Source organism: Barbus barbus (assembly GCF_936440315.1).
Source record: "Barbus barbus genome assembly, chromosome: 5".
In the NCBI taxonomy this organism is placed as follows: domain Eukaryota; kingdom Metazoa; phylum Chordata; class Actinopteri; order Cypriniformes; family Cyprinidae; genus Barbus; species Barbus barbus.
The window spans coordinates 25,352,558-25,379,015 of record NC_136733.1 but is presented as its reverse complement, the minus strand read 5'-3'; the positions used below and the strand labels follow the sequence as shown (position 1 = coordinate 25,379,015).

The 26,458-nt window shown below is 36.9% G+C and overlaps 2 protein-coding genes across 2 annotated transcripts; both read right to left on the bottom strand.

Moving 5' to 3' along the window:
* Window positions 1-949: 949 nt before the first annotated feature.
* On the bottom strand, window positions 950-11,666 carry LOC306870563 (Golgi phosphoprotein 3). The gene is made up of 4 exons (XM_079417922.1): window positions 11,212-11,666; window positions 6,333-6,464; window positions 5,619-5,733; window positions 950-3,227 (listed from the first exon to the last, which is right to left on the bottom strand). Exons 1-4 carry the CDS (start codon window positions 11,425-11,427, stop codon window positions 2,803-2,805), a joined length of 888 nt encoding a protein of 295 aa, XP_079274048.1. The 5' UTR covers window positions 11,428-11,666; the 3' UTR covers window positions 950-2,802.
* Window positions 11,667-11,967: 301 nt separating this feature from the next.
* On the bottom strand, window positions 11,968-26,386 carry LOC306870116 (myotubularin-related protein 12-like). The gene is made up of 16 exons (XM_079417190.1): window positions 26,169-26,386; window positions 22,403-22,460; window positions 21,754-21,893; window positions 20,075-20,147; window positions 19,799-19,935; window positions 19,623-19,710; window positions 18,934-19,057; window positions 18,258-18,327; window positions 18,022-18,119; window positions 17,544-17,668; window positions 17,336-17,414; window positions 17,163-17,233; window positions 16,342-16,511; window positions 15,696-15,872; window positions 15,243-15,401; window positions 11,968-14,163 (listed from the first exon to the last, which is right to left on the bottom strand). The coding sequence occupies exons 1-16, from the start codon at window positions 26,235-26,237 to the stop codon at window positions 13,573-13,575; spliced, it is 2,229 nt and encodes a 742-aa protein (XP_079273316.1). The 5' UTR covers window positions 26,238-26,386; the 3' UTR covers window positions 11,968-13,572.
* Window positions 26,387-26,458: the final 72 nt, after the last annotated feature.

Genomic DNA, 26,458 nt, shown 5'->3' with positions numbered 1-26,458 from the left:
TTTAAAAGAAGAATAGTAGCTTATCTCTCTTTGTTATGCAACATTAAATAGTATATAGTTATGCATATTATGATCAAATATATTGTTTATTTTGTATAAATTGTATATTGCGAGACTAACCCCCACCCCCACCAAAAAAAAAAAAAAGTCTGATGGTGGGGACCCCCCATAAGACTTGATTCAATTCGAGCACTGGTTTCATATATCTGTTAAAGTCTGTTTAAAGAGAATTCTTTCTAAACACATTACAAATGTGAGAAAAGTATTGCTGAAACACATGACAAAGACTCTGAACGATGTAGTACTGAATTGTGGCGTTAAACCGCAGAGTTAAGTCCGTGTAAAGTGATATTAAAATATGTGTTCTGAGTTTGTCACACAACAGAAAAATGTGTTAAGCACCCCGCCAAATTTGAATGATAAAAAAACTAAAATAACTAACTAAAATAAGTTATCAAAATCTTTGAAAAATAAGCAGGACTCTTTGCTCTCAAACGCTGGGGGCGTGTCCGCTGTCGGCGCTGAAACCGTCAAACTGTCAAATACAGCTACAAGCTGAATGGATGCTACTGATATACAGCCATACATGTTTGAGCGCATGTCCGGTGCGCTTTGAAAGAAGAGAGAGCGGCACAGCTCGTGTTTCTAGATGCGAACTGTGAACGCTCCATGTTTTTAACTTGTAGGTATTCTGACACATATTGATGTCTCTGGGCTAAGTCCCGGAGAAAAAGGATGAAAATATTGATGTGCGCATGCGCAGTAAGCCCCGATAGGAAAATCTGACGGGTAAAATGTCAGGACACCTGGTTTCCATTCACCCTAGAACCGTCCCTTTCCTATTTGTCTTCCTAAGTTGTCTCCCATACGTGAAAAATGAAAAGTAATTTAACAAATCTTATGCATTAAAAGCAGCACTTGGCTCTTCACAAAATAAATAACAGATTTTGAGGCACTTTTAAGACCGTAGTTTATTTCATGGTAATAAGAAAGTATATACATTGGGGTCCCTTTATAGTGAGTCCTAAAGCTACACACATGATTTTCATTTTCTTTCACTCCGAGACACTTTTCAGACACTTCAAAAATCCCCATGTCTTAAGTCGACACTTCCAAACAATCGCTACATACAATGAACTATTGTGAAGCAAGCATTTACCATCATTCTGAAAGAAACAAACAGCAAAACAAAAGCATGTTGATTTTTAAATTATTGCTATAAAAAGGAATAAAAATCAACAGAATGACAACAACTAACACTGAAATATGATGATTGAACAAAGGCTTTTTCAACACATCTTCATAGTGTGAAAAACAAAATTAAGACATGCTTGTGCTAGCTTTGACATGCCAGGCAAAATGAAGATTGATACAGAGTTTGCTCATATGGTGTGCAATGTGAATACATAAGAAACTATACAGATTCAACTAGATTGTGACAGAATGCCAATCCATCCTAACATACAACCTCCAATCAGCTAATTATAATAACATACTATCAAAAATATACTGACTTGAGAAAATGGAGGAATCTAATCTTACATATAAAAGTCACATTTTTGAAGGTTATGATTTCTTTTTAAATCCCATGTTTGTTTAGAAGTGAGAGTACATGAAATGAAAAACTTATGACATTCAAAACTCCATAAAACCTCCCTTAAAACCTTGAGGACTTTTATATATCAGTGGAAAAATATCTAAAGAAAATGAAGCTGTATGCCATACATATCTTTATTTTCAGGGAGCACAGACTTCTTAGAATTATACACTTGTGGTCCTCAAATTTAGTTTCTGGTAGCATATACAAAGGGTATGAGGCCTCCGAGGAAATGAGTTACAACCAATTTCTGAATCTAGCTCCATTAATGCCACGTCACAAAGGACATACTGCACCTTGAGAGCTATGCATCCTGTAACCAATCTCAGGCACATAAAAGTACATTTAAAACAATCAGAATTCTCATGAAGGAATCACCACGATAAATGTGTGAAGAGGTAGAGTTTGAAGTTGTGGGGTGTTATGGACAGAATGGAAAGAATCGAGGGAATTGGAGGGAATGGTATAATAAAAATAAAATAAGCTCATAATACATCCAGTAAATACTGGACAGGTACTCAAACAGCCTGAACTATTTCCCCTTCGCTTTGCATTTACTAGCATTCAAAATGCTGTTTGATTCTTTTGTTTCAGTAGTGTGAATGCCACACTCTGTTAGCACTAACACTTGTTACAAACTACTAATGTAATCATAACAGGATTTTGTCCTTTTTGGTTTCTTTTCAGGCTTCATTATTAGTATGAAGACAAATTGAATTAAAAAATGATGATGCATTGCAGTGTACTTTATTTCTTGAGCATCTGTCAAGTCGTACCATACGCAGATTAATCAATTCTAATTAAATGCACAAAACTGATAACAAAACAAGGAAAAATATATATATCCTTGCTTAATTCTCCAATTGTAAAATCTGTTAGGCACCCAACACAGATGTCCAGACAAGAAAAGCCATTTTGCGTGGCAATGCAAATGGTAAATGCTCCAACAGTCCATGGTGGGAAGGTACCCAACTCCATCCAACTGAACAAACGATTCAATGAGGACAAAATAAAGTGGTCCCCTTATCAAACGAAAGAGAAACCCAATCATAGATCTTGCAGAGAGAGTAGCGAGGAAGGAATATCTACAAGGAAAGACAACTGAGACTCCATTTTGACACACCAGGTCAACCAATTCTCAAAGCTGATTTTACCAGTCCAACCGTTTTACATTTCATCGCACATCCATCAGAACTGAACCTGCTTCATTTGGTGAAGGCAGCCACCACAGCCCACAGCAGCTCATTGGCGTTGTTCTTCATGCTCTCGCCCTCAGGCTCCAGGTCCAGCAGCTGCCGTACTCTCTTCATGGCCAGATCATACTGGTCATCCAGCAGCGGTGCGAACGCGTTCTCTAGTACGTCAGAGGAATGGGCGAGGAATATAAGGGCCAGAAGGCGCTTATCCATTCGGTGAGGGTCGTTCACCCACTTGTCCAGTACGGCCTCCTGAACCTTCTTAATAAGGCGCTGCTTAATATTATTATTGGTAAGGGGGTGTGTAGTCATGTCGAACAGAAGAAAGTTTTGTTTCTCAGTGGTGAGGACGCCTTTCTCTACGAGGTTCTTAGCCAGGCGCTCTCGGACGTTACGCAGCTGATAGTGAAGCTTCAATGGGTTCCATGTCTCACCTGCAAAACACCAAACATACTGACATTCACTTTATTTGACAAGGTCAGAGATTAAACTAATCTATCATAGTCAAAATGATCACTAAAATACTCAATTTGTGACCATAATAGAGTGCATAATAGAGGTTTTCTTTCCCAAAGATGTGATATATGATCCTTTTTTCCTGATAAATTGCTATGGCTATAACTTACAATTCTAGAAGGTGTCAAGAAAATCTTCAAAAAAAAATAAAATCGGGCATAAGATGTACAATTCCCATAAGGGCTGTATTTTTAGAGATTAAATTGACCACATGAGGCCTGATTGCATCTTGTACAGGTGTTGTCAACATTTAAATGAGAAATTAATTAAATCAGCAATGTAAATAAAAACATTTTTCATAACTATTCAGACAATACTAGCAAATGGTAAGGTCAGAATGTCCATTCAAGGTAATGCATTCCTTAAATGGGTCACACTGTTCTTGAAAATACCTTTTTCTGTTCTGTGTGATGGCAAGACAGCTGGACTTATAATAAATGTATATTTATTATAAAAAATATTTTGCACAATTATTAAATTTCCAGTTGATATCAATAAGCTTGCATATTTTAATGATGGCAGATAACTAATAATTGGCCAATATATTAATTCTACAAGCCTATGTATGCCTAAATAAAAAAAACAAAAACAATTTTTTTTTTTTTATTTAGGCATAACAACATTATAATGTACAGTATGGCCATTCATTTTAAGATTTGCTAAAGATTGCATTTAACACTGGCATTACATAATTAACGTTTTTTATGACTTTAATGACTTAATTTTAAATGAGCATTAGATGATGGCAAAGGTAATCTAAATGTAAAAACAATCAAAAATAAATATCCAATATCAAGCAATATCCATAAATTTAAAAATATATTTTTTTCAAGTAGTGTAGTCCCATTTATTGCTAGCAGCTCCTACAGGATTATTACATTATTAATAGTTTTCATAGATTTTCTTTAAGATATTAGCAGCTTGCAATCTTTCACAAGTTGCTGACATTAATTTTGAATGCAGAAGTCATGCAACAGTCCCTTGAGCGAGTACCACCAGCTCAGTTGGTTGGATCCTGTGGTGAAGCAGAGAAGCACAGACATCTCAGGATCAAAGCAGACTGTGGTAGAGCATTTGCTAGTCATCATCCTGTAGTAATTTATGGCTCTGATCTAGTTCTGAGCACATTTTTATACACTTTATAAATGAGGACGGCAGCTCCTTCTCTCAGATGCTTTGATCTCACCCTTTGACCCTTTGGCTTACCATGCTGAGACATTTCCAAATGAGCTCATAGCCACAGTAGGTAACAGAAATCTCTCTCAAAGTCCGCACTCTGGACCAAAGCGAGTCTGGATCCAGCATGTTTATGTGCACCAGGCACAGTACATTTGGAAGGTAGCAATGGTTAAAATGATTAAATTTAATACAATTTCATATAATCTAATTACACTACCATTCAAAAGTTTGGGGCCAGTAAGATATTTTTCTTGGATAGAAATGAATGCCTTTATTCAGCATGGATACTTGGAATTGATCAACAGTGACAGCAAAGAATTTTATAATGTTACTAAAGATTATAAATACAAATAAATGCTGTTCATCTCAACATTCTGTTTATCAAAGAATCCTGAAAAAAAGTATCATGGTTCCCACAAAATAATATAATAATCCCACAAAGTTCACCCAAAAATGAAAATTACCCCATGATTGACTAGGTGTATATAACTTTCTTCAGACGAATACAATCAGACTTAAATTAAAAAAGTACTTTTATGATGGATGGATGCACTTTTTTGGCCTTCAAAATCTCAACCCCCATTCACTGCCATTAAAAAGCTTGGAAGAGCCAGGACATTTTTTAATATGACTCCAACTGTATTTGTCTGAAAGAAGAAAGTAATATACACCTAGGATGGCTTGATGGGGAGTAAATTGTGGGGTGATTTTCATTTTTGGGTGAACTATCCCTTTAAGCAGCACAACTGTTTTTAACATTGATAATAATAAAGATTACAAAATCATGTGACACTGAAGACTGGAGCAATGGCTGCTGAAAATATATTAAAATAGAAATTAATTTTCAATTACTGTTTTTATTGTATTTTAGATCAAATAAAAGAAGCCTTGGTGAGAACAAGTGACTTCTTTCATGAACATAAAAAAAAAACTTATCACCCACAAACCTTTGAACAGTAGTATATAATCAATAAATATGAGTCTTGTTTACAACCACTATAATAAATAATAATTAACGAGTTTAAAGAGAAATGTTTATGTTGTACTCTAAAGCCAAAGTAAGGTATCGAGGTAATCAGAATAAATAACTGAAAAGATTGATAAACTTAAATGATCTGTGCAAAACTCACCACTGAGTAACTCTATCCAGCTCTGCACGGTTTCGGGTGGTTGAGTGTCTTTTATGTGTTTCAGAGCCTCATCCAATAGCACATCCCCTGTCGGAGCATCAGACTTACATATAACCTAAAAAAAACAACAACACAAGAAACACATCACTGAACACATTAAAACACCCCAAAGCACAAAGCACCACTTACATCAAGGCAGTGAACTCAAGAGGATAAAATCATGTGAAGGAGATAAACTACTTAACTGAAGACCAATGAGTTTTATCTCATAAATTAAATGATTATTAATTAAGCATTTTCTAGGGATACATCTGAGCTGACACACAATTAATATCAAAGAGCTCCCTCTTGTGGTAGGAAGTGACCTACGCAATTGCAAATGTACTAACACTGAATTTTACAAGCACATAAAGAATATATCTTCTCAATTTGTTCGGTCCAGTTGTGATTGTAGAAACATTCACCATTAGTACAGCCAAATGTTAGTCTTACATTACATTTGTCCATACAACGAAAGTAAATGGGATCCACTGTTGTTTGAACACCAGAAGAATGAAGGTTTGGAATGACATGAGGGTGAGTAAATGATGACAACAATTTAATTTTTGGGTGAACCATCCCTATAAATGCTTGTAGAACTGAGGGAGGGATACAAAACAGGAAGCCTCTCCCCATCATATGATAATTTCCAGAGAACTGAACAGTGTGTCTTACCTTCCGGGCAAGCAGGCTTTTCCTCCTCATGCCACAGGCCTCCAGCTGCAGTCTCCCTCGTAAGGCCAGCTCAATGAGCATGCAGCCCCGCAGGCCTGATGAAATGCAGTCATTCCAGAAGGAGGTGTAGCCCTTGCACAAAAGCAAAATAAAGAAAGTCAATATACATGCCCCATCGAAGTTCAGAGCTCCAGAGTAACTAAAACTTCCAATTAAATGTTTTGTGAACAAAGAAAAATGTTCAAACACAGTTTACAGATGACTCAAAATGATAAACACTGCTAATATGGACTCCAGTTGTTTTGTGTAAAGACCAAAGGATCACACAAGGATATAATTTAAGTCGGCACAAATGAGAAACAAATCCCACTCCAAAAAAGTGAACTGTAATTCGAATGTATATTTAAGAATTGTCATAAATGGGGAAACAAAAAAACTACATATATATATATATATATATGGCTAGTTGATGTTAAAAAAAAAGTACTGCACAAACTAAAAAATACATAGGCATAAACAGGCAAAACAATAATAATAATTAGTTTTGTGACAATATGTGTTGGACTACAACACAATCCTGTGTGACAATTGCATTTTGTAATTCAGTAAATTTCACCTTCTCTTATTCAATTAAAATTGTGAATTTCTAAGAACATTTTAGTTTGTGCAGTGTCATGGTTAGCAGTGGATGAAGTGAGCAATGGATCTCTCCAGTATTAACAAGGCCTGCTTTGTGAAGTCCAGTCTCTTGTCCCAGAGGCCACTACTGGGAAACAACAGGCCTCTTTCAAGGCACTGGCAACACAGGCAATGCTCTGCACGTGAAGTGGAGTGCATGCAAAAAACTCAAAGAGTGATAAAAGCACAATGCTATATCATTCTGTGTTCTCAATGACCTGTATCATGGCAGTTCATGTTGCACTGTCAAGTTCATTCAAATACAGGAAGCTGTTGATTTTGAATGGAAGAAAAAAAAAAAAAAAAAGGAAAACAGAAATCACATCTAACATTGCCAAATCAAAGGATAAAGTGGGACAAATGAGAAAAACGGAAAATTATGTCATCATTTATCCAACCACATCCCTAAAACTGAACTTTCTTCCCCCCAGTGGAACTTAAAATTGCCATCAAATGTCAAAGCTGCTTTTTTCATAAAACAAAAGAGCATAATGATCAAGTTTAGCTGGAATTCTGCTTGGCTTATTAAAAAAAAAAAACAAATAGCCTTACACTCGTTAAGAATTACTGGATACTTTATCTGAAAGAAATTGACCAATATATATAAATTCAAATAAATACTGGTCTTACTATTCATTAAAGAATCCTGAGAAATGTGCATCACTGTTTCCACAAAAATATTATGCATCACAACTGTTTTCAACATTGTTAGTAATAACTAATTCTTCTTGAGCACCTAATCAGCATATTAAAATTAATAAATTATTCAGTGTTTTTATTTGACTGTATTGCTGATCAAATGAATGCATCCTCTGTGAGAAGAGCCTTCTTTCAAAACATTTTTCAAATGTGTTACCGGCCCCAAACTTTTGAACGGTAGAGTAGATGTTAAACATATCACGACTATATGTGATCCTTTGATTGATGACATTGCTAGAATGACAGACTGGCAAGATAAAAGTATGGAAAAGCCTGAATGACTTCAGTATCTTGTCTTTTCAAAAATAAGTAATTAAAATGAATGCATTGGACAATTAAAATATTGCTTCTTTGAAGAACACAACAGTCAGGCTCACAAAAGTCTGTCATAGTTGTTTTGTTGACACTGTACGTAAGTTCTCTGTCATGGGAGTAAACTAGATACTTGAGCTCTGATAACAGCATTAACAGGGTTAAAAATGTCAAGGTGTCCAGGTAACACGACCCAGTCTGTGTCCTTGTTGACATATTGCGAAATATTATTAAATTTATTTTACACATTACAGGTTTAAGATTATAGTTTGGTGTTTGCAGCTCATAATTATTCACATTACCAAAATGCATTATTGTGATGTAATAAGGTAACATGGCATTACTTGCATCACAATTTTTTTTTCTTTTGATTTTGGAGTAAAATATGACCTACATGTTTCTGATAGGTTCTGTAAGATTCTCCCAATCAAGCAACAGAACCAATAGCCAGACTCTAAAGTGTTTGTTTGTTGACAATGTTTCTGTAAATTTTGTGCCACCCATAAGCATGAGCAAACTGTAGTACTGGGACATGTTAAGTTAAGCCATTTATCCTTTCTGCTGCTTTTCATGCAGATAAGCAAATCTTAAGTGAGGTCTCTGTATAGGGCTCTACATGATATTCAATAACTGAAAATGGCAGGGACATAAAACCCAGGATATAAGACCTTCTGTAATAATTTTCTGGTGCAGTGCTGTTAAAAACAAAAGGAAAGTTATCCACCTTTACAAAACTAACATAGTGAACAAACTCTAAAGCGTATGACACTTTCATGATCAATGTAAGATGCTGAATGGATCATAAACATCCTAAACATAACAACAGGGGAAGAAACTATATATATATATAAATTTGCAAATCTCTTGTAGAAAGAAAATAAGACAGAATGATTCCATGTTTGATAGGTCAAGGAAAAGCTAAATGTAGAACATTCTATAAATTTATTGACAAATGAAGCCAAAACGCGCTGTATTTGAGTATGTTGCTTTAATGCAAATGAGCTGGTGCTCCCAGAAAAGAGGGCGGAGCTTCAAGATCTCAAGCTCGCTAGCCTTTGCAAATAAATATTTCACTATTAGTACAAGCCTGTTATCTTTACAGAAAACGTCCTCTGTTTAAAAGTCAGTCATCTGATTGTACTGTGCATAATAAATTCCCGTTTGTGAATTACACAGACAGGGAGCACAGCGCGATAAATATAACAACATAGCTGGTCTCATGGTGCATGGCATGCTATCACCAACTTTATAAGTCCCACTCGTGATTATGAGCTCAACAAACTGAAGCGATCGACTCACATTGCTTTAATATGCAACTTTTAACTACCACATTCCTATTCACCATCATTCATGGGCAGCTGCAGTGAAAACAGGCAGAGACAATGGTAGCTGTTAGCATCAATAGCCTTACAGAGTGCCAAGAAGCTCTTTCAGAAAGGCAATTTGGAAAACAAACGCGTGATACTTGCTTTGTCTGGAGCTGACATTCGAGCACAAAGCGTTGGTATTGATCCCTACACATATTGGGGGCTTAACCAATTTTTTCTGGGACATTTCCTTAGACAATGAAACTTGACCACAGTGTCCTCAGCGGCTCAGATGGAGGGAGTCTATGGAGACTCCTATGTTTGTTAGTGCATCCCAAAACAACACTTGAAATGCGTCTTTGGCGCTGACATTGTATATTTTCAGCAACTACAGCAAGTAATCATTACCGACGGAGGCGGACCGCAGCTTCTCACTCAGGGCTGTGTCTATAGTGCAGCGTCACAATTGGGTGGGACTTTTTCCCCTCAGTGACGTGAACAGAGGGATAATCTGAAACTGCTTATTCTGAGAGCCTGATTATGATTTTTTTTTAGATTATAAATAAATGAGTGGGTGGATTTTTACCATTATAGGTTGGTTGTTTTCACACATTGCGGCCACACAACTGTGTTCAAACACCTTATATAAGTGATTTTTGCATAATCGGTCCCCTTTAAGGGTCAGTCAACACAATTACAGCAGGCATCTCACAGCCAAACTGGCTAATTCTAGGCCTCTTCCCCTTTAGACAGTCGTATTAGTTAATTCAACATTGTGGCATCTATGAGTGTTCTGCATAGAATTGGGGAGATAATATTTACCTATCAATGATCCATGTATTTTATTTTTCAAACAGATCCTCCATATTGGTGACGTCCCTCCTAATGAATGGCTATAATCACAATGGAAAACTAGCTTACTACTTACTGAATACTGTGCATCACACACTGTAAAAAACAGCAGTATGGCTACACCGTTATCACATAACCTCATCACATTGCAGCGAGTGATGTCATTATCAGGAAAATAAAACAATAAAAACTTCAGTTACACTTTATTTTAAGGTGTCCTTGTTACGGTGTAATTATACATTTAAGTTCTGAGTAGTCTTAATTATCTATATGTATAGGGTTGGGGTTAGTGTTACTTGTAATTATGTAATTATGCATAATTTATTGTTATTATAATAGTAGGTACATGTAACGTGTAACAAGAACACCTTAAAATAAAGTGTTAGCAAAACTTCTTAGTAGTGGTCTTAAGACCTATGTTTCTGATAAGACTTGTTCCAAAATGCTTATGTTAAGCATATCTGGACGCTTCTTAAGAATGTGTACATGTGGGCGTCTAGTGACAAGGACAGGGGTCCCAGTGGGGGATGAGGGCATGCATCTTTTAACTTATATCAATATACACAACTTCTTAAAATGCATACTCTTATCAGTTATATATTGTATAAAAAACTATCATTATATATTTCATGTGAAAATGGCATCAAAACGTCACCCTGCTTAGGCTACCTTACGCTACACGAAACAGTCTATATTTGTATATTAGAGAGTTAGTCTGTTTTTTAACTGATGTAACTTAGTTCACTTAACTATGATTTGTTACGACAGTCTGGTGGGCCAGAGAGATAACTTATAATGCAGTTCAAGGCAAGCTAAAAGCTACATTGCATCAACAATCATGTGGCTGACTTTAAACAAAAAGTGGGCTAAAATAAAAATAAAAAAACCTTATTGTTTTCAGCTCCTTCTTTCTTTAAAGAGCTCAATTATCAACTGGGAGTGATCGTGGTGAGTGAAGAGGAGAAAAAGGGCTAAACATCGACTACAGTCAACTAACGTTACTAATCAAAATAAAGCAAAACGGCAACAACCTCGCGGTCTTTCAAGCCCAACAGCAGTACTTCCTCCATCAGGGTCAGTCTGGTTTCCTTGGAATCACCGCTGTCATCATCGTCCTGCTCGTCTCCACGGCGGGGCTCGTAGTCCTCGTCGCCGGATCCGCGGTCTCTGTCTGCGGCCGCAGCGCTGCGCGAAGCCTCGGTGCGTCTTTGCACCAGGCCGGAGCTCCGCTGGGTCAAAGTACTCATCTCTCAAACACTAAAACTAAATCTCCTTCCCAGACAACTCCTGTCTGAGAAAAGACTGACTTATTCAGTCCGATGCATAAATGATTCCCGGGGTGAATTAGGGGAATGAAGGTGTAAATCGGGATTTGTTTTGGAGGGGCCCCTCGCGATTGCTACCGCGGAGCGTCGCCGATTCCGTCAGGTTTAATATGGCGACCAGCTTTGACGAGAACAGCAGTGGATGTGGCATCTCGACACTCAGGTTGGATCTCCAAACCTGGGGGGCTACATACCGAGACAGCATTTTTCGTGCATCTTTCTGCGTTAGGGTAATATAGTTAACTACAACCAAAACCATTTAAAAATTTAGGTTACTTGAAATAAACTATATATATGTATAAACAGCTAGGTTCCAAAGCAATATTTCTCATTTTTATTTATTTTAAACTTGTAGTAGAATAAATTAAACAAATAAAATTAAATAAAAACTATAGCCACAAAAACACAGAGCTGTTGCTTGTTAGCAAACTATTGCTTGTTAGATTACTTGTAATAAGAATTGAACGATTGCAAAGCTGTATTTTATTTCAATCATATTCTGTGGTCAAAAAGATAGTGACATATTTCTCAAGTGCATATAAAAAGTATATAATGCTTCTTTTACATGAAAATTATCATTTTGAAGTCAATGGTCCAAAATAAAGCAATCTGACATTCTTCATATATTTCAAGGGCAAACTCTGATAATGTGAAAAAGTTAAAAGTTGGTTATAGAAAAATGCAAAACAATTGTACAGTAATAAGTTCAGTAATACGTTTCAAATCCAGCTTGCAATCACTTGCCAAGTGAAGTGAACAGAATCAGATTTACAGCTGGCTGTTCAAGTAACAGTGATCGACTGGCAAGGAGCAGTAGTGCAAAACAAGGGTGAAAAAGGTGTAAACAAAATGCTCAGGAAACTGCTCTCTCCAAACTTTTGCCAGCAAATAACACAGTTCAGAGCTTACATTAGTTTCATTACATTTCAAATGCTGAAAAACACAATTTGAACAACACATTTTTTGAATGAAGTGCCTGTTGATTTGTGGCAGTAGTCCTACAGGCACCTCAGAAAGGAAAATAAGAAAATGTGCACAAATGCAGATACAGTATTACATTATCTTGTTTAAATAATTATATTTGCAGAGCTTGCAGTTTACTATGATTTTCCATTGTGTGTGTGTGTATAGGGCAGTTGAATCTTGTTGTGGTAAGAATTAATCAATTGTGATATTAATAATCAGCTTTGTGTACTTTTTTTAAAATCGTTGTGTCTCAATGTAATACTAAAATAACAGCCAGCCTATCACTGGATGGCTAAGAGCCACACAGTGTACATTATGCAACAAAGCACTGAAACTCTGAGACAGCTGATCTCATATATTGTTCCATACTTCCTGTTTTCTTACATTTTCTTAAGAAAAAAAACAAAACATTTATTAACCCGAAGGTTGACTTGGTATCTAGGGAAAAGAAATGAGCAGTCACATCGGACCACAGGGAGTATAATCTAATCTTCAATACATTTTAAATGCAGCAGTAACAATAACATACCTGTAGATGGCTCCACACTATTTTCCTTGGTTAACCTTCTTTAGATACAGAAAACATGCTTTAAGAACTGCAGCGGCCTTTTTCCAACCCTCTGAGTACAGTCAGAGAAGTGTGGAAGTCAGATGTATTTGTAACTCTTATAATGGCTGCTATTATTCAGGATAATTTCATCCATTCATTGACCACTGGAATGGAATACTGTTTGGAATGTTACTTGGTAATGATTTTATGCAACACTGCACTGTTGAAAGACTGGAAGCTCAGGGCTATATCCTGTTCCTGTTTTGTGATGAGCAAGAGAACAATTCTAGGTATTGTTCCGTTAAGATCAACAAAAATAAAAAAGCTTACATCCTGCCTGAAGGCTCATATTATGTTTTCGATACAGTAGGGCACATGTGGTTTGACAAAAGCCTGTTTTACTTTCCAAAAGGACTCGCTTTAGCACCAAAGGCACTTTAAGCACCTAATTTGAATCTGACATGGCAACTATAATCCCGTATTTACCTCATAATATTATAATTTAATAATAAATGGACGAATATTTAATATATGGGTGAAAAAAGACTTTGTTAAACAAAACTCACAACCGAACTGGCCTCATCCTCCTGACTGGCTAGGCTGTCAGTTAACATAAGGCTTTGCATCAGACCTGTAGGAATGATGGGCTTGAAAGATCGGTTGCGGGTGTAAACGAAGGGAAAGGAGGATGACAATCGTCCCGAGTAGCCGAACGATAGCAGCCGGTGCTGAAGGTATGGACGGTGATCAAGTTTAGCAGCTTGTGTTGAGTCTCTTTGCTCCAGCACACGCTTCAGATCCTGCACCTGACTTAGAAGTTCCATAAGCTTGGTCATGACGGCCACGGAGCCTCCGCCCAGGATGTACACCTCCGGTATCCACCGCAGGTAGCGCTGCATCCAGACACGGACAGCCGGTCCGTCCAGACAGGGGAGCAGGAGGCCGTGATAGTCCAGAGGACGGTGCTGCCAGGACTCGTAGAACTCTCGGGAGGTGGCAGCGGGGGAGTCAGGAGAGCCCATCCAGCGACTGAGACGCTTCACTCGAAGCATCTTTTTAAGGCTGTCGGTCTCGTCCTTAAAGAAACCTTTCTTCAGTGGGGCTTTGAAAGCTGTGCTGGGTAAGGATAACTGTCTTTGGTGCTAGAGATTTTAAATAAAACAATGTAAATATTACTCTGCAAAAAATTAATGCACAGAATGGATTGTGTATGGTGTCTCCCTCACTTTCATTTTCCTCTTGACTACAGACATCACTATATCTCAACTAATTTACCAAAGAGCTATGCTCTTATTAAGCTTTTATCTGAACACCAAAATTTTTGAGATTTATTATATATGAACAATAAATCATTTAGATTTGTATGGTAACAAATACAGTTTTTTTTTATATTTTGCAGCAAGAGGAAGCCTGTTTCCACCACCGACTAAAAAAAAAAGTAGTTTTACATCTCACAGTTCTTGACTTTTTTCTCAGAATTGCATGATATGTACTCGCAATTGCGAATTATAAAGTCAGAATAGTGGGATATAAACTCGCAATAGCGAGTGATAAAATCAGAATGACAAGACATAAACTCGCAGTTCTGACTTTTTTTCTCAGAATTGCATGATATAAACTTTGTGAGTAATTGTGAGTTATAAAGTCATAATTGTGGGATAGAAACACAGTGGCACAAACGGGCTTCCATAGGTTAAATAAGAAATAGGCATTTTATTATTTAATTTAAATTCAGCATGAAATAGAAATTGTAAAAACATTTCTCTCTATTGTGAAATATTCAAGTTATCAAACAATAAAAAAAATTAATTTGGGTGTCCAGATTTTGTCCATCAGTAATGATTGAATCATAGAAAATGGGCATTGCAAAATAAATGGGTTGACATGATAAAATGATAAAACAATGATAAAAACACTTTTTTTAATATTTAAAAATATAATATAAAATTGTGAATATTTACATATTTTTTATGTAATTGTAAACATGCGTACATTTATTGATTTGATGACACCTTATTGAAACATCAATCATTGTGTTTCACATGATATCAGATATATCTGCATTTAAAATTTTGTGCTACAAAACCTAAACGTGCAAATTTATTTCCATTAATAATTGCATGCTGATTTTTAAATATAATACAATATAGCAGTAAATAAACACAGATTTTTCCACATCTTTCCCTAAATTATTAAATATAGGGGCATTCCACTCTCTCACCTTAGACTTGTGAGGTCTGCGTACAGCTTTCTCATGTTTCACCTTTTCGGAATACAGGGGGTTAAAGAAGAAATTCTGGGCCTTGCTGTCAAACTGCACAGACCAGTCCCACACTGTAGGAAAGCTCAATGGGCCGCTTTGTGCAAGCTGTGACTCTGCCTGCCAAGACAATCAAGCACAGGCAGTTAGCAGGAGGCGTGCCGACTGTGTCAGGGAGGCAACGGCCACCATCTCTGGAGACCATGTAGACTAATAACAGCATTACAGAGGGCTGATTGTTTTCTTGTAAGCCACTGTACTTCTATAAAGGCCTCTAATACTGTTCAACATTCAGAATGGTAAATGCAGTACTCAAAATACAATCTTCAAAACAAACTAACTCTTTGTGCATTGTGCAATCACAATGACATCAACCTCAACAAGAGAGTTTTAAATGAAATGCATAAGTTCTACCTTCATAACACTTTCTCTGTGATGGGCAGAGTTAAACAGAAAGGTGCTAAAGATTGGCACGTGAACACTGTCGGACAGCACAGTCAGGTAAGTCTCGGAGAACTGGAAGGCTGGGCTGTGCTGCTGAATAAGCTGCCACACGCACTCCAGGAACAGGAGGAAGACCGGAGAATGGCACTACATTGAGGAACAAGAATCAAATAAAAAAAAATGAGGATGAGAATGTCTGTCAGACATCGTTAAATCCGACAATAAGATGGTCAGTATGCTGATGGGGTTTATTTTGCAATAATTCTCCATTTTACTACACGCAAAGAGGTAAATAAACAGACATTGCTTTTAGGTGGAATTATTTTCTTACGTACTGCAGATTATCTGAACTGAATAGTCAGAGTTCACTAATCTAAAAATCTAAATATCTGAATGCCATGACTGACCAATCAGAATAAATTATTCCAGATACACATGTTCCTGGATATGATTTTACAACCTGATAAAAGACAGGTTTGCAGGTTGCTTTTTTGGCTGCAGAATAGCCTATAATTCTCAGAGGTTAAGAATAATGAAAACTGGAAAATATAAAACAGTAAAATTTCCACTAAGCTTCTGAAGAAACAACAGGCAAGACTGAGTATGCAATAATTACCTCCTTGTCTTTCTGATGGAGGTGATTACATCGATCCAGGAAGGCATGGCAACCAGCCACCCACTCCTTCTGCACTAGACTCTGGAAACCCATCAGTGTTCTGTAATAAGGGTCCAGCATTATCTGAGCCAGACTGGAGATCACACAGCACAGATCTGTTCCCTCTTCCTCTGCAATCAATCAATATTAAGACAAAACATCAGGGGATACGATCTCAAAGTCAAAGGGATAAATCTGTCAAGGTTTAAAATTCCCAGCCAACGCATTTCCTTTGTGGGGGAAGTCGTGGCCTAATGGTTAGAGAGTCGGATTTGTAATCCGAAGGTTGCGGGTTCGAGTCTCCGGCCAGCAGGAATTTTAGGTGGGGGGAGTGAATGTCCAGCGCTCTCTCCACCCTCAATACCACGACTGAGGTGCCCTTGAGCAAGGCACCGAACCCCAAACTGCTCCCCGGGCGCCGCAGCATAAAATGGCTGCCCACTGCTCCGGGTGTGTGTTCACGGTGTGTGTGTGTTCACTGCTGTGTGTGTGTGCACTATGGATGGGTTAAATGCAGAGCACGAATTCCGAGTATGGGTCACCATACTTGGCTGAATGACACTTCACTTCAAATTACTTTATTTTTAAAAGGTAAGGTGTGCAATTTATGCACCAAGTAGAATTGCAGTTTGCACTCCTACCACCCCTGGACAAACCGGTGTGGTCCCATCCCAAACACACTATTGGTTAACATGTTGGACCACTCAAACAAACAAAAAAATGTTTTGAAACAGACCAGAATCTTTGGAAAGTCGGAATTAGTTGAAACATGCTTGACCTACCTGTTATAAGAACATTTGTGTTGTCCTTTTCAAGACTTTCAACCACCTCTACTGCTTTTTGGAGACACTGTCTGTTGAGGAAATCAAATGCAGCTTGATAATAGTTTCATGGAATCTAATGAATGATTATGAACAGGAATGCAAATAGTATTATTTTTTAAATGCAAGCTGACCTAATCATGTCTAGCCATCCTGAACTTTCAAGGGAAGAGAACCATTTCACATCTGACATCCAAAATTCGGTTGAATTTTCTAAGAGAAAAATAAATAAAAAAACCTAAACAGCGATTGCAAACAAAATATCCATCCTTTCAATTAACATTTCAGGATTTTTTTTCACCTTTTCCTGTGAAAGAGATTTGTATATATACTGTGACTCACCGATAAGAAAGAATTGTTTGAACTTGTTATATGACTGCTGGATTTCTTGGATATTAGGAAGTGATTCTGAGAGGTCCTCTGTTTTTACAGAGTAAAGGTAATTATGTGCAACTGCATTTATCATTCTGAAAAAACAAAACAAAACGAATATGTCAATGTGAAGGTACTATTAACAGTCAATACTATTGACAGTTTTTGTTTGTTTTTGCTGTGGACAGCATATTTCACAACCATTTTGGTCCTTCAGCTGATCAGAGAGCAGAAAAACAAAGAAAGTATATTGGTTCATGCTAATGGTGTCTAGCACACTACTAGATCTGTTCTACTAGACTACTGTTCTTTGATTTAAAAAAAAACAGTGCCCTTGAGTGTCAAAACATAAAAACACAGAAACCCAGTGCACAAATAACCATGAGGGTATCGCAGCAGATTGGCTGATCTCATGGGATAAATAAACCGAGTCAATATATTCTTTTACGTGTCCAAGTGTTTTTGGAAATCCCCATCTTCCTGTGTCACAGGCGGGAAAGACGCTTTGAAGAGAGCACAACCGCTGTGATGAGACCAACACCAAATCTCAAAAGAAAAATAACAGACATCCAACCTCAGTTACGATCAGCTATACAAATGACAATAACATTCCAACATTATAATAAACATTATGACAATATTCATAAAAATTATTTAAATGCTTAGATAATATTCTTAACTCACTGGTAATCCCTTTCCTTGGTAGCTGAATAAATCCCCTAGTGCTAATGGGATGACAAAGTACTTCGGTAACCTAAAATGTCAGAGCAGTGTTTTTGTTAGAAACATTTCTTTCACAATGTATGACATGCTATAGAAAAACATTTTGCATCTATTTTATCATATATATTATATATACTATATCTATATTTTGTTATACTGCAAAAAATGGCTTCTCTTACGTAGTATTTTTGTCTTGCTTCTAGTCAAAATATCTAAAAATTCTTAAATCAAGATATTGTTACTAGACAGGCAAAAGGACTTAAGATATTTAGTCTTGTTTCCAGGGGAAAAAAATTAATCAAGTGCATATTGCTTCAAACAAGTAAAATTATTTTTTTAGTTGTGCAGTAAGTAAAATACTCTTGTTTTAAGAATATTTTACTTAACCCACTGTCAGATCATTTTACTTGTTTTAAGCAAAATGCACTTAGTTAATAAAACACCTAAAATATATATATATATATATATATTTGTGAACTACCCAAATGTAAACAGTGTAGGATTGACTTTATATCAGTCTAGGTCAGTAACACATATAAACTTAGATTAGAGATTGCATCCTGTTACTGAACATGTACCTTGTAATTTAAACAATGGTAACATTGACACTTCACAGCCAAACAGCTGCAAAAAGTACCTTTGTGAGACTTCAAAGTTCTTGTTTTCAGTGACTAATCTACAGTTCACTTTTGTCCGTTTCATTTCCTGGGTCCAGTCCTCTGGTGAGTCAAACATAATTGTCTCCTGTTTCCGTTGCATTTCTGCAGATAAAATATACATCTTTTGTTGTCGTTCCAAAATTGACTAATGAGGCTGAACAAACCCTGGCTGATAATAATAAAAAATATTTCTTAAAAAGCACATTGGCATATTAGAATGATTTCTGAAGGATCTTGTGACACTAAAGCCTGGATTAATGGCTGCTGAACATTCAGCTTTGCATCGCAGGAATAAATTACATTACAATGTCTATAAAGAAAGAGTGACTGTTGTTCTCTCAGCCATCTGTTGAATTCCAGTTACACAGACTATGATCAGAATTTAGCAGCTGGTGCTACAAGACCAGAGCTGCATTTCAGATGTTCTGCATAAATGTGACTTCATGAACTTCTCAAGGTGATGTTTTTCCTCATGTTGTACAATTACTGGTTTTGGCAGCTGCTGTATTTGGAGGCATGTTGTTTCAAAAGCAGTAAAATGTTAATGTACACATCAAAAACAAAAGAATAAAGTACTCAGACAACGGCTGTTTTTACATCAACAAGTGAAACTGAAGAGCATCAACATCAAAACAATGAAAGCCTCTACAAAAAGATAAATCTGTACCTGGGCTTGGTGTCCCTGTATAGGAAAAGGCAAAGACACACTTCAGAGATTTCTCTTCCAAACAATGATGAGCAATACCCTGAAAGATCTTTAAAAAGCAAACAAATAAATGCACAAGGAGATGTGAAACCCTCTTTAAAATTTACATATACATTTCAGTCCTGCTGTCAAATTACCTTTTTGGTATCTTCCTCCTTGGTGAATGTTAGACAGAACTGAAAGACTCGTAGGTCTTTACAGTGAATGATCATTTTGGATGGATATTTGTTCTTCACAAGGCCTCCTGTTATCAGTTTTTTCTTTTCATCATAAACTTTGAAAGAAATTAAATGTTTCTCAGTTCAAGCCAATTCAAATTACATTCAAACCAGAAAGCTTGACCAAGAAAAATTTACACATGTTCAGATCTATATTAATTAATAAAAAGTAAAAAAAGTAAAAACAATTATTACCACCATAGATGTGATCCACACACATTAACGGAATGTCGTTTTCTCCATAGAGTTTGTTCTTAAAGGTTTTGGCCTGGAACAAAGGTAAGTGACACAACAGCCTCTTATTGTGCACTCTCAATACTGATAATACCAAAGTAAGCTATTATGAAAGACAGCAATTAACAAATACCAAGTCCATGAAAATATCCAAAATATCCATGAAAGGTGTTTTTACACTGTACATCATAATTAACAGGAAAGCAAGACGCTGTTGCCTTGTTCAGTGTGCTGTATCAAACTTTTACACAATATTTTGTTTGTGAAATCAAGTGTGAAACACTTCAGTTCCTGTCAACCACCCCCAAATATAAGTCTGAAAGCAGCCTATGAAACCTCTTCATACCAACTAACACGAACATCTGACCAAAATTAGCTTTCAGCAACAACACGTCTGCAGCTTTTTAAGATCACCGATTAGATTAGTAATATTTATATACTGATCTTAGTCAGTATACTGGTCTTAACAAGCCCCCCCCAAAAAAAAGATCTGAAACCAAGAGTACCTGGCACTTCATGAATACCTGACCATTTAAGGCTGCTCTAAGTTTCCCACCAGAATTTCACTGCCAGCGAGTCCGGCACTCAAGTTCCTGAAATGGCAGCTAAAGTGAGAGCACTCACAGCGCAGTTCCTCATGCAAGGTCACCGAGCATGCAATCAGGCAAACATTTTTGAGTTAAGACACCCAATGTTTCAAGGCCAACAAAAATGGACTGCATTCACACTTTTTCTATTTTTATTTGCTGAAAAGTTTATCCAAACCTGACTAACAAACAAGAAAAAACTATTTATCATACAGGAGCAAACAAAATTAGCTCTGTGGTGTTTAATTTATTTGACTGAACAAACTCTTCCTGTACACTGTCATTTACCCAAATATGCTGATTTTCAATGGAGTAACTTAACTTCATAATAATTCAACTCAGTAATTTAAGGGTTAGGTTAGGGTTAGGTTTAGGTTAGGGGTTTGGATTCATAGCTGGGCTTTCAATTTAATGTGTTCATTTAACATAAAAACAAGTTAAAAAAATAATAATATTAGTCCATTTAGTCGTGTCCGCAGAATGAGTAATGAGCTGTTCAAGCAGGACACATTTAATAAAAATTATTCATTGATAACCCCAATTAATAGCATTCTTATCATTAATATAGACAATTGTATGAACATCTAGCTCACACGTTATCTTCTCTCCAAACCACACTACATGTACAAGAATGCTACAGTCTACATACAGGAAGTACACAATGCTTTAAAAATAACACTGTGGTTCTTTGGTCAATTGAATTACAAACTATAGATGGCTTCTTAGGTGACAGTATTGTAGATGTAACATAAGTCCATTTTTAAGGAATACAGTGTTCATATCATGATTATTTTGGTCTACTGTAAGTAGACAAACTCCTGACTATTTCCGTGCTTCTGTGAAATGGTGGAAAATTCGTATGATGTCATTGGTATGTGTTTGTACAACACTCCACTGAGAGTTAGGTTTAGGGGTGAACCTTCATGCTTTCTTTCTTCTAAAAAATTTTAATATGAATAAAATTTGTACGAATTAGTCAAATACTGTAGAACTGATTCTCATGCGATTGTGTCAGGACAGAAGGGTTTGTTGAGTCCTGTAACCAATCCTTACCGTCTCCTCCTGTGGTGTCTCATCACTAATGAACGTAACACGAAAATTGGTGCAGAACAATGTGCCAAAGACGCCACGCTGGGAGAGATCATCTTGAGTGTATTTGAGAATGGGGTTGGCGCTACAGAACTCCACTTCACCTAAGGAGCAACAGAATAACAGTCAAGTTAGTTTGAATAAACACAATGTCACCGGACGCGACAAAATAACCACTGCAAATCATTTTAACTTTGTTTCAGTACATCATAAATAGAACGAGGCATTAGTTTACATTCAGGGATTTGTTGTGTTGTCATTTGGCGCATCTAGTGTAGACAGCATCACTGATTACATTAGGTTTTATTGTATTTTGTTGTGTCGTGCCGCGTCTGGTGTAGACACGGTGTTAGTTTTGTGGTGTGCAGAGCTTTAAAGAAATGCAGTCTGTATTTTAGTATATTACACACTTTTCTGTATCTGCAAAACCACTCTGATTACATTAGAAGAGATCTCTGGAAGCTACCCTCTGAATTAGAGAACAATTATTATAGACTGAATTGAAAACTACTCTAAGGGGATCAGTGATGCAAAAAAATTTTTAGATTTACATACAATAATGCAAAGAAAATCCTGAGAGAGCAAAACATTGTGTAAGGGATTTCCTATTTACCTGGTAGCAAATCAGGATGTTTCTCTTTCTTTGGTTGGTCTTTCTCCAATTGTATTTCCTTAAGAGGACAGAAGCAATACAATTATATTATACACTGTAAGTGTAATTGATTATCTAATAAAGTAAATTACTAAATGACATTTTCACAAGTACTATAGAGCACATATAAATGTCAAAAACATCATGCCACATTTCACACACTGAGTGGCTGCTGCTGAGTAAGCCAATATTTGAAGTCTAGATGCCTCCACAGGACATCTGCTCTGTAATGAAAACTCCAACTGCTGCTGTCGTACATATGAGAATATAGTAGGTATGAGAAATCATTTATTAAATTAAAGAAAGAGTTCACACAAAAATAACATTGTCATTAATTACTCATCATTATGTCGTTTCAAACCTGTATGACTGACTTTATTATTTTTAGAACACAAAAGAAGATATTTTAAAGAATGGTGGTAACTAAACAGTTTTGGTGTCCACTCCAGTGACATCCACTGTATGGACAAAAATAATATCCTCTTTTAATGTTCTACAGATGAAAAAAAGCCATACAGGTAAGTAAATTACTTTTTTCATTTTTTGGTAGACAATCCCTTTAACATTTGATTGAGTAACATTTTATTTTAGTGTAATATACAAGTAATATAATGAGAACTGAAACAACATTGAACAAAATCAGCCAACTAAGATACTCAATTTTGTTTAATTTTGTCTCTGGTCCAATGAATTTTAGAAGAAGCCCTGTGAAATCCTTAAGACATGCTTTGCAACTTTAAAATTTAAATCAGGTTACTTCTCTTGTTACTGGTTCAAACAGATAAAAGAGGTTTTAGAAAACAGCAAAATCGATCAATTAATGGCAATGCGTAAAAACTGTAGAAGTTCATTTGAAACAAACAGGATAAATAAAGGAAAGGAAGTCATCGAACATCCTGGCTACCATGAGGCCAGCTGCAAAACACAACAGCCAAAACTTCACAAACAGACCCAAGTATTTGGGCCACTCCTTTCTCTAATGACTTCCTGGGGGTGAAAGCATTCTCTTAAAATTTGCTTTTGAAATCTGAGACATTAAAAACACATGGTCTTTCCGTTTATGTAAATTTTTCCAGACATAAATATGGATCACAGTGGGTCTTCACTAATATCAAGCCAACAAAAATGAGGGGAGAGTGCTGTGAGATCCGACAAAGCTCCCTGGTTTGGATCTTCAGAGAGGGAATCAGTTGAACTCTTCACATAAGACCAGTGGCCAGTTGCATAAACATAAACACAAAGTTAAGATTGAGTCTTAAGAATCGGTTTGATCAACTTATACAAACTGACTTGAAAAAGTTCTGACAAGTCTTTTTTGACTAGTCTAAGTAGTTTATGCAACCAGCCACAGATCTTCCTGCATTTATTTAACAGGACAGCTTATCAGAATTGATTCACCCTCATGTTGTTCCAAACCGGTATAGCTTCCTTTCTTGGCAGAGATGTTAGGCAGCCTCAATCAGAAAGTTTCTATTCTATTCAAGATTATATACACATATACATACAAATACACACATACATGTTGGTTTTTGTGGTTTATGGGGACTCTCCATAGGCGTAATGGTTTTTATACTGAACAAACTGTGTGTGCTATTGCCCTACACCAACCCTACACCTAAACTTAGCCCTCAAAGGAGACTTTGTGCATTTTTAGATTTTCAAAAAAACACCATTTAGTATGTTTTGAATTTACGGGGACATAGGCAGTGTCCTCATAAACCACCTTCATATTGTAATACCTCTGTCATACCCATGTCATTATACAAATTTGTGTCCTCATGAACCACATAAACATGCACACACACACACACAGACACACACACACACACACACACACACACACAGACACACAGTATCTCACAGAAGTGAGTACACCCCTCACATTATTGTAAATATTTTATTATATCTTTTCATGTCATCATGTGACAACACTGAAGAAATTACTCTTTGCTAGAATGTGAGTACACCCCTGGTCAAATTGGGCCCAATTAGCCATTTTCTCTCCCTGGTGTCATGTGACTCGTTAGTGTTACAAGGTTTCAGGTGTGAATGGGGAGCAGGTGTGTTAAATTTGGTGTTATCGCTCTCAGTCTCTCATACTGGTCACTGGAAGTTCAACATGGCACCTCATGGCAAAGAACTCTGAGGATCTAAAAAAAGAATTGTTGCTCTACATAAAGATGGCGTAGACTAGGGCTGTGCGATTAATCGAAATCGAATCGCAATCGTGATTTGAGACGTTGCGATTTGCTAATCGCAAAGCCTGCGATGTGGACGCGATATTACTCTGTTCCAGAGCATATGCATGACTGCCAGCCTTGAGTGACAGCCTTGTGTCTTACTAACCAATAGAGTGAGCGCACCTCCGTTCTCCCCAATCAGCACTGCTCTAGCCAACTGTGCAAACGCCCACTGTTTAAAAAGGGTCAGATTGAAAGTTAGGCAAATTAAAACTAAAGAAAAACATATGTAACTTCAGCTTCAGCTTTTGGCTCAAGGCCTGCATTTAAAGTCACACCAGAGGTGTTCAGCTGACATTAGGACTTTGCTTTATGCAGACCAGTCAAGTTCTTCCACACTGACTGAATCAATCATTTCTTTTTGAACCTTGCCTTATACACAGAGGCACTGTCATGTTAGAATAGAAAAGGGTCCTGTCCAAACTGTTGCAATAAAATTAGAAGCACACAATTCTCTAGAATATCATTATATGCTTAAACATTAAGATTTGTACTCATGGAAATTACTAAAGTTGTCAAACCTGTTCATTAGAAGAGGGTGACCCAATACTTTTGGCAATATCGTGTGTGTGTGTATTTTATTCACATCTTTTTATTATCTGTTTGTTGTTGTTGTCTCTGTGTACTGGAAGCTGTGACACTAAAACAAATTCCTTGTATGTGCAAACATACTTGACAATGAAGCTCTTTCTGATTCTGATCATCACTCATTTTCACTGTATTTTTTTAAAACAATGAAGCTGAACAGCGACTGAAACTGTCATTCTGTCTAAAACACTTGCATTACATATTTGGCAGATGCTTTTTTTAATCCCAAAGTAGTCTTGCATTCAAGCTTTGGTTGATTTTTTTTTTTAATTATTGCATTTGTTTGTTTTTGTAATGTTTTATGCACTAATCTCTTGAATAAAAGTACAACCATTCTTTCCATCATGCTTTCTTCACTGAACAATAAGAACGTGAACTCTATTGTCCATCAGTGGGTCATGACACAACCCATGACATCTATGCGCGCGCGCGCTGCATGCATCAACGCTAGATGTAAGTTTACCGATGGACTTCAAACACATCACATGTCAGAGGCAAGCGAAGACACTCGTGACACATGTCAATAAACAAAATCATTCAATAACCTGGATTGCAACTTCCAAGAAGACTGCATTGTAAAGTTGAGGACTTCTGTCAAGTCTAAAAAACTATATTTCAGTCGTCAAACCGAAGGCTTTCAACTTCGAGGTGAAAGTGAATGAAAAATCACTGTTGCTCTTTGAATGTATTTCTCCATGTGAACGAAACACACACAAAACAGATTTCCCTGTTTGTCTAAACTTGAACTAGTCGACAATGTCAACATCAGCATGGGACTTACTAACCCCGCCCAGTGCATGGCTATCCGCGGTTTCAACTCTTCTTTGAGTTAAGTTCAGCTTCTCAGGGTTGTTATGAAAACAACGCAAGTGTAACGCGGCACGAAAGCTTTCGCTTACCTCGGGTGTAACATAAGACACAAATGACGGTTTAGAAGACTTCGCTCCTCCGCTCCCCAAACTCAACATTTTGCCTGTGTCCCGCTTCCCGAACAGTCAGGTGGAAATCCGGGAGAGCTCGAGCTGCCCAACTTTCCTCCCCTCTCACTCTCTCTCTCCACCTCTCCTTCCTCCAGCGCGATTTCCTTTGGCTGGAACACAACCCCTGCTCTGACAGCAAACCGCGCCCATTCTACGTCATTGGTTTAAACTGTCCATTTTCTCAGCTGGTCAGCTGCTTATCGCTCATT